Raw genomic sequence first — 9116 nt, 5'->3', positions numbered from 1 at the left:
AAATAAAGGGAACACTCAAATAACACATCCTAGATCTGAATGAATGAAATATTCTCGTTGAATACTTTGTTCTGTACAAAGTTGAATGTGTACAACAGCACGTGAAATTGATTGTCAATCAGTGTTGCTTCCTAAGTGGACAGTTTGATTTCACAGATGTTTGATTGACTGGGAGTTATATGGTGTTGTTTAAGTGTTCCCTTTATTTTTTTGAGCAGTGTTCATATACATCTTACTTGTTCAGCTTACAAATACACAAACCATCATTTGAGCACACAGTTCTTACTACAGCATAGTCACAAAGACAAAACAGAAATAGCAAAGAGAGTAAATCATGCTTCTGGTTCCCTCTTATGGCAATTTGTAACACTAGCACTTAGAAACATAGAAGATTGAGGGCAGAAAAAGACCTCATGGTCCATCTAGTCTGCCCTTATACTATTTCCACTTAAAGCAATAGTGTTCTTTTTTTAAAAAAAATATAATCTTTATTGCAAATAAATGGGGGAAGGGAATACAAAAAACAAAAGGTCTATTTAGACATTGGTATAAATTTGTGCAGTTTTAAATAGTGTTCTAATACATGTAAGCATACATTTTGTTGGTCTATTTTATATCTTGCCATATTTTGCAAAATGTTCATGACATTTTGGTGGCGCAGTGGTTAGACTGCAATACTGCAAGCTACTTCTGCTGATCGCCAGCTGCCAGCAGTTTGGCAGATCGAATCTCAGTAGGCTCTAGGTTGACTCAGCCTCCCATCCTTCCAAGGTGGGTAAAACGAGGACCCAGACTGTTGGGGGCAATAGGCTTATTCTCTGCAAACCGCTTAGAGAGGGCTGTAAAGCACTGTGAAGCGGTATATAAGTCTAAATGCTATTGCTATTTCCCTCCCTCCCTCCTATAGTGGTGCTGTGGTTAGAATGCAGCATTGCAGGGGAAACTCTGCCCATTGCTAGGAGTTTAATTCTGACTGGCTCCAGGTTGACTCAACCTTCCATCCTTCCAAGGTGGATAAAATGAGGACCTAGATTGTTGGGGGCAATATGCTTACTGTCTGCAAAATGCTAAATGCTGTTGCTATGTTTTGGGTTTTGCTTTGGGGGGGGGGGGAAGGAAAGAAGGAGGATCCCTCTATTTATTATTGCTTTCTTATATAAATATTGTATTTCAACTTGAAGAGCAAATGTTGCCTGGCAGCAGCACAACCAACCTTCTCCCAACTCGCAGCTTGCCAAGGAATCCTCCTCTCCTTCCCAACTCTTGCCAACTTTGATCTTTAAGAACATGTCATCTGTATGCAGGCCCATACACTTTCTAAGCCCTCTTATTCTCGGCACTTCTAGCCTTTAGCAGATTGCTAAAAAGCTGGAATAAACCAATGGAATTGCCCCCACCCTCTCTCATTCTCCCTCTCTCTCTCTCTCTCTCTCCCATTCATATCTTTTCTTCTGCAGAAAGCTGCTTAATGAGCACAAATCTTCTGTAACAGAAAGAGGGGGGAAAGCTTCCTTTTTAGGTAGAGAGTTTTGCCTTCCCAGCCATGGAAAATGGAAATTGCAAGAAGAAAAAGCAAAGAGGGGAGGGGGGGGGAAGAAAGGAAGAAAAGAAATGCTTCAAACATAATAAGCATAAATTATAGGAGGAAACAAAAACATGTAAAGATTAAAACGAAGAGAGAGAGGCCACAGTGGATGGGGCCCAAGAGAAAACTTGTTCTGTTTTAAATCTGGGCATGTTCCCTTTTTTTTTTAACTCAGTAGTACTGTATTTATATGTTGCTTTTTGGCTTGCTCTTAAAAAGAGATTTATCTTTTAAAAGGGCAACATTTGAAAGGATGAAAACTTTCTGGCTTATGCTTCATTTCTTGGAGCTGTGGGCTTTTTTCTACACCCTTAGAAGGCTCACACAGAGTAAGAAAGAATGGAACACAATTTCAGATCCAGCAAATTTATTTTGATTATCTTGTCTTATAAAAGAGAACGTGTGAGAACATGTGAGACTCGTTAGAATGTATGGGAATGTATGGGGTTTTTAAAATTATTCTGGGGTTTGGGCATTAGTTTTTATTTATTTATTTATATATTTATATATTTATTTATATATTTATTCATTTATTCATTTATTCATTTATTTATTTATTTTTTTATTAGATTTGTATGCTGCCACTCTCCATAGACTCGTGGTGGCTCACAGCAATAATAAAAACAATGTACACAATTCTAATATTTAAAATATCTAAAAAACCCTTATTTAAAAAGTAAGACATACACACAAACATACCATGCATAAACTATATAGGCCTGGGGGAGATGTCTCAATTCCCCCATGCCTGACCGCAGAGGTGGGTTTTAAGGAGTTTACGAAAGGCAAGGAGGGTGGGGGCAATCCTAATCTCTGGGGGGAGCTGGTCCCAGAGGGTCGGGGCCGCCACAGAGAAGGCTCTTCCCTGGGTCCCACCAGACGACATTGTTTTGTCGATGTTTGGGTTTCCCTTGCTGTACTCTGTAGTATATTCCTATTTATGTAAGCCGCCCTGAGTCTACGGAGAACAAACAAACAAACAAACATACAAATAAACAAACAAATAAATAAATAAATAAATAAGATGTGTAGTTCAGGGTTGAACGGTGGCATTCTTGGTTCTTTCTGAGCTTGGTTGTTTTCTTGTAGATGTTTCACTACCCAACCAGGTAACATAATCAGGCACTAGGTAATGAAACGCCTTGCCTTATTTTACTGATTCTCTCTGCAGTACTCAACTCAGCCGTTGGAGGCAGTTAACATAAACGATGTATATTAAAATAATATATTATGTCCAAATATAATGCAGTAATTGAAGAAAAGATCAGAAGTGGGTCAAATCAGTAAGTGAATTATGGATCTTGCAGTGAATTATAAAATGTAAGCCAGAGCTGAAATAAACAGAGAGCAAAGGGAAGAAATGTGACAGCAGTTGTGTTGACTTTGATGCAAATGGGAAGCTTTGCACAATTCTTTCTGTTTTTGAGATATTAGGAATATCCCACTATAGCATTTTACAGATTAACAATCAAAAGACAAGCTCCTATTGCAAGCTGCTTACGTTCAAAAATGCAGACTGGAGCCGTGGCACAAAAGGAATTTCCACCTTATTTGAGAAAAGAATGAATGAAGATTATAAAATTCTTCCACAAACATCCTAGGAGGGCTTTGAAGAGAGACTTAAAAAGAAGAAATCAGTTCCTTTTAAACATGAAGGAGAATCCTGAATTCTTTTTTAGGCAATTCAATAAATTCCTCCATATTTGAAGCAACATTCCTATATGTGTATTTTTTTAATATCTTTATTTTTGACAAAGCAATCTTTAATCTTACAAAAAAGAAAATAAACCCTTAAATAATAAGGTTTTAGGTTTAAGAAAGACCACAAGGGAAAGCTTGTGGGGGGAAAAGATATAAAATATAAATAATAATTTGTCATACATCTCTTGGTGTTGGTATTTATGTTTTGTTCTGTCTTCCTTCAGGATTGCTAGCAATGAAAGTCATATCCTTATTCTGATTTCTTCCATTCACATTTTTGTTTTGCAGCTATCTAGACTGCTTAGATCGAATTGGAGCTGCCGATTACCAGCCCACAGAGCAGGACATCCTCCGAACCAGGGTCAAAACAACCGGCATTGTAGAAACTCATTTCACATTCAAAAATCTCCATTTCAGGTAAGAAGGATATAAGTAGCATGAAAGAATCACCTTGACTGGACAGATATAATCAACTGCTGTGGTTCTAGTCCATTTCGTTTACCAGTGGGCAGGCTTGGGGTGTCGTGTTTGGTTTGCACACTGCCACAAAGTGGCTGCCGTAGTAAGTGGGGCTTAACACAGGCTGGTTCAGCTGGTCATTATTATTATTATTATTATTATTATTATTATTATTATTATTATTTATTAGATTTGTATGCCGCCCCTCTCCGGAGATTCAGAGCAGCTCACAACAATAATAAAGTGTACAAATCCAATACTTTAAAAACAATTAAAAACCCTTGGCATTAAAATAGTCACACAACCCAATCAAACCATATATAAATCGTAAAAGGTATGGCGTATATCAATTTCCCCATACTTGGTGACATAGGTGGGTTTTCAATAACATGCAAAAGGCGAGGAGGGTAGGGGCAGTTCTAATCTCCGGAGGGAGTTGATTCCAGAGGGCCGGGGCCGCCACAGAAAAGGCTCTTCCCTTGGCTCCCGCCAGACAGCATTGCTTAGTCGATGGGACCCGGAGAAGGCCAATTCTGTGGTACCTAACCCTAACCCTAATCGGCTGCTGGGATTCGTGCAGCAGAAGACGGTTCCGGAGGTATTCTGGTCCAATGCCAATGCATTATAGGTCATAATCAACACTTTGAATTGTGACCGGAAACTAATCAGCAGCCAGTGCAGGCCGCGGAGTGTTGACGAGACATAGGCATACCTAGGGAAGCCCATGATTGCTCTCGTGGCCGCATTCTGCATGATGTGAAGTTTCCGAACACTCTTCAAAGGTAGCCCCATGTAGAGAGCGTTGCAGTAGTCAAACCTCGAGGTGATGAGGGCATGAATGACTGTGAGCAGAGAGTCATCATTATCACTCATCTAAGCCTTTTCCTGCCCTTCACTTATTTTCTCTTCCTTTCTTTCCTTTCTTTCTCTTTCCTTCCGTTCCTTTCCCTTCCCTTCCTTTTTGTTGTTTTGTTTTGTTGTTCTGTTTTGTTGTTGTGAGCCGCCCCGAGTCTTTAGAGAGGGGCGGCATACAAATCTAATAAAACTTAAACTTAAAACTTAAACTTTTTCCTTTCCTTTCCTTCTCTTCTCTCCTTTTTTCATCATTTTTTTCTATTTCCTTCCCATACTTTACTTTTTCTTCCTTCCCTTCCCTCGTTCACCTTCATTGCTTTTCTAGGAGCCTGGGGAGAGCGAAAACGGTCTCCCACCCTCCGGAGGTCCTCTGGAGGCCAGAAATGGCCCATTTCAAGTTGGGAAAGAGTGCAGAGAAGAGCAACCAAGATGATTAGGGGACTGGAGACTAAAAGATACGATGAACAGTTGCAGGAACTGGGCATTGCTAGTCTAGTGAAGAGAAGTACCAGGGGAAACAGGATAGCAGTGTTCCAATACTTGAGGGGCTCCACAGAGAGGAAGAAGAGGGTCAAGCTATTTTCCAAGGCACCTGAAGGCCAGTCAAGGAATAATGGATGGAAACTGGTCAATGAGAGATTCAACCTAGAAATGAGGAGGAATTTCCTGACATTGAGAACAATCAACCAATGAAACAGCTTTTTCTTCTGAAGGTGTAGGAGCTTCATCAGTGGAGGCTTTCAAGAAGACTGCCATCTGTCAGAAATGGTGTAGCGTCTCCTGCTTGGGTGGGGGTTGGACTAGATGACCTGCAAGTTCCCTTCCAACTCTGATAATCTGTAATCCCAGTTTTATCCACATCTTTATCCTCCCTGCCTCTTCTTGGGAGTGCTGCTCCGACCTGTCACTCAAAGGACAAGTGTGAACCTGAAGTCACTTATACTTTCCCGTGCTTGGATGAAATAATGAAGAATTTTCCTTGTTTCTCCTTAAGGCTGTTTGATGTTGGGGGTCAGAGATCGGAACGTAAGAAGTGGATCCACTGTTTTGAGGATGTCACGGCAATCATTTTCTGTGTCGCACTGAGTGGGTATGACCAGGTACTTCATGAAGATGAAACAACGGTGAGTAGATCCCTGGCTAAAAGGATCCCTGCCAGGGCTCTTTGATTTCCTATATTTTGTTTGTAGCTCTCAGGGTCCTTTCTTAAACCCTGAAGGATCTAACAATATTCTTGCTCATGTGTTTTTCCCTTATTGATTCATCCATAGTTGGGTTTAAGCCACTGCAATTCATCAGGATTGTTTTAACCAGGGGTCCCCAAAACTGGCAACTTTAAGACTAGTGGATTTCACTAGTGGACTTTACTAGGACGGGCTACAAGAATGGTGGAAGGTCTTAAGCATCAAACGTATCAGGAAAGACTTAATGAACTCAATCTGTATAGTCTGGAGGACAGAAGAGAAAGGGGGGACATGATTGAAACATTTAAATATGTTAAAGGGTTAAATAAGGTTCAGGAGGGAAGTGTTTTTAATAGGAAAGTGAACACAAGAACAAGGGGACACAATCTGAAGTTAGTTGGGGGAAAGATCAAAAGCAACAGGAGAAAATATTATTTTACTGAAAGAGTAGTAAATCCTTGGAACAAACTTCCAGCAGACATGGTAGATAAATCCACAGTAACTGAATTTAAACATGCCTGGGATAAACATATATCCATCCTAAGATAAAATACAGAAAATAGTATAAGGGCAGACTAGAAGGATCATGAGGTCTTTTTCTGCCGTCAGTCTTCTATGTTTCTATGTTTCAACTCCCAGAATTCCCCAGCCAGCTATGCTGGTTGGAGAATTCTGGGAATAGAATAGAATAGAACACAACACAACACAATGATTGTCACAGGGTAGAAATAAGCAATCAGGAAGCAATCAATATTAATATAAATTCTAAGGATACAAGCAACATTACTGTCATGCAATCATAAGTGGGAGGAGATGGGTGATAGGAATGATAGGACTAATAGTAATAGTAATGCAGCTTTAATGACCAGTTTGACAGTGTTAAGGGAATTATTTGTTTAGCAGAGTGATGGCATTCAGGGAAAAACTGCCCTTGTGTCTAGTTGTTGTGGTGCGCAGTGCTCCATAACATCGTTTTGAGGGTAGGAGTTGAAATGATTTATGTCCAGGATGCAAGGGGTCTATAAGTATTTTCCCCACCCTCTTTTTGACTTGTGCAATATACAGGTCCTCAATGGAAAGCAGGTTGGTAGCAATTGTTTTTTCTGCAGTTCTGTTGATGCAGTTCTGTCCACAAGCTTTAAAGTTGCCAATTTTGAAGACCTCGCGTCTTAGCTCATGTAATCAGTTCAGCCTACTCCCTACAGTAACTTAATATTTTTTACAGAACTCTTATCCTTTCTCATTGGTTATATCTGACTAGAGATCCATGATGAACAATAGTTTTTTTCCCCTAAGAAAGAAAAAAGGGAAAAACCACCCTTAATGTTTAATTTTTAATTTTTATTCTGCTGAGAGGGGAAGGGGAGGAAGATCTGAGAGATAGGCTGCTGTCCAGAGTGCTGACAAGAAGAAAATTAAAAGAACAAAATAGATAGAACAGGTAATTGTCGAATCACCAATGCCTTTAACTATCCATTCAAGGAAAATGCATATTGGCAAGCCCAACCGTTTCCAGGTGAATTATATCACAGAAATGTTGGGATGGCACATCTTCAGCACATTGATTCTTCTTTCATGTACACAAAAATGTCATCTTTATTCATCCTGGCATGAGAATTAGGAAGTTTTGGGACATTCTAGAAGTTTAAAATGATAAAAACTGGACTGAAACTCAAAAACAAATAGCAAGTAGGAGAGAGAATGGAAAAGGTATCAGATGAAGTGTTTGTGATTCTTCTTTTTTCAAACTGTGCTTCCTTATATCATAAATCTCTACCATGTGACTGTAGATTTTGTGAGTTTGACATTGCAAGTGGGAACAAATACTTACCTGGAAAGTGAATTTTGGGGTGGGTCGGTTTAACATTTCAAAAGCCCCCTTGGCTTCTAATTGAAGTGGTTTCAGAATTCATCTGTCTGTTTCTAAGCTGGAGAGGGGGCAAAATTTGGGTGGGACAAGCTTGTTCTTTGATTTAGGTAAAGGTAAAGGTTTCCCCGCACATGCTAGTTGTTCCCGACTCTAGGGGGCAGTGCTCATCTCCACTTCAAAGCCGAAGAGCCAGCGCTATCCGAAGACATCTCCGTGGCCATGTGGCTGGCATGTGACTAAATACCAAAGGCACATGGAGCACTGTTACCTTCCCACTAAAGTGGTCCCTATTTTTCTACTTGCATTTTTTACATGCTTTCGAACTGGGAGGTTGGCAGAAGTTGGGACGAGTAACAGGAGCTCATCCTGTTATGCAGCGATAGGGATTCGAACCACCGATCTGCCGACTTTTCAATCGACAAGCATAGTGTCTTAGCCACTGAGCCACTGTGTCCCTTCTTGATTTAAGAGGATGATTAATTTAGAGTCTTTGGAATTTAGAATTAAATGGATTAGATCAAGAGACATGTAACCTGCATTCTAGATGTTTGCAGCAGAGAAAAAAATTACCTAGAGCTCCGCTGGGGAAAAGATTAAGTTTCATTTCTCTGAAGTTGTTTTATACCATTGTATTATACCAGTTGCTTCTGCAGAACATATTGTTTCCATCTTGTTACCTGTTTTTTCCTCTTTCAACTACTCAAGGGTAGGTGCTTAACCTGATTATTGAATTAATTTTCTTGGATCATGGCTAATCCATTTCATGAAACTCAACCTGAGTGGATCATGGCTAATCCAGTTCATGAAACCTTTAAAACATAACTCTGTTTGAATCAAAGGAGTGAGGGGTTTATCTAATTCCACCTTGACATTGTGTAAAAAGTCATGGAAAATGTAGCTACATTCTCAAGGTTTGGGGCAGAGCGGTGGTTGAGTTCCTGTGAAATGTTTTATTGTTCTATAAATTCTTTCTATATAATATGCTTCTTTTTTTAAAAAAAAATTGTATAATATGCTTTTTCAATTTTCCTACATTTTTAAAATCTAAACTGAATGAATGAATGAGTGAATGAATTAATGATTAACCCAATATGCTAAAACATGAAAAAAAATTAACCTGCCTGAAAAATAAGCAAGTATAGTGTATTGTGCAGATAAAGCTGTAGTGTTTTAACTGACCTGGTCAACATGTTGTCTGAACTGTATGCTGTAATATTTTAAAGCAAAACAGTAATATGGGAAAAGAATTATCACACAATAGTTAGAAAATTGGCTCCGTCAATGTATGAATGGAGTGGGGTGGGTGGGAAATCTGTTTAATTTCTTCTCTGGGGGAAGTTTGCAGTTCTACTCCACTTCTGAAAAACGGATGGATGTGTCTCTTTTAAAGCAGATTTCCTTGGGTGCCATTGTGGGGTTTGCATAAGGTCCAAAAAGATGGACTAAACTTACCTTTGTTGGT

General features: G+C 39.5%; 1 protein-coding gene across 4 annotated transcripts in view; it reads left to right on the top strand.

The window, feature by feature from the left end:
* Positions 1 to 9116, top strand: part of LOC139171960 (guanine nucleotide-binding protein G(o) subunit alpha) — a 215297-nt gene that overhangs the window by 196400 nt on the left and 9781 nt on the right. For all 4 annotated transcript variants that reach the window (XM_070760503.1, XM_070760504.1, XM_070760505.1 and 1 more), the window contains 2 exons: positions 3575 to 3703; positions 5595 to 5724. In XM_070760503.1, the coding sequence (XP_070616604.1) occupies positions 3575 to 3703; positions 5595 to 5724 (259 nt within the window). The remainder of the gene's footprint in view (positions 1 to 3574; positions 3704 to 5594; positions 5725 to 9116) is intronic.

The sequence above is a fragment of the Erythrolamprus reginae genome, chromosome 9 (genome assembly GCF_031021105.1).
Source record: "Erythrolamprus reginae isolate rEryReg1 chromosome 9, rEryReg1.hap1, whole genome shotgun sequence".
Lineage (NCBI taxonomy): Eukaryota > Metazoa > Chordata > Lepidosauria > Squamata > Dipsadidae > Erythrolamprus > Erythrolamprus reginae.
The sequence above is the reverse complement of the archived record's forward strand: the minus strand, read 5'-3'. Positions and strand labels throughout refer to the sequence as shown.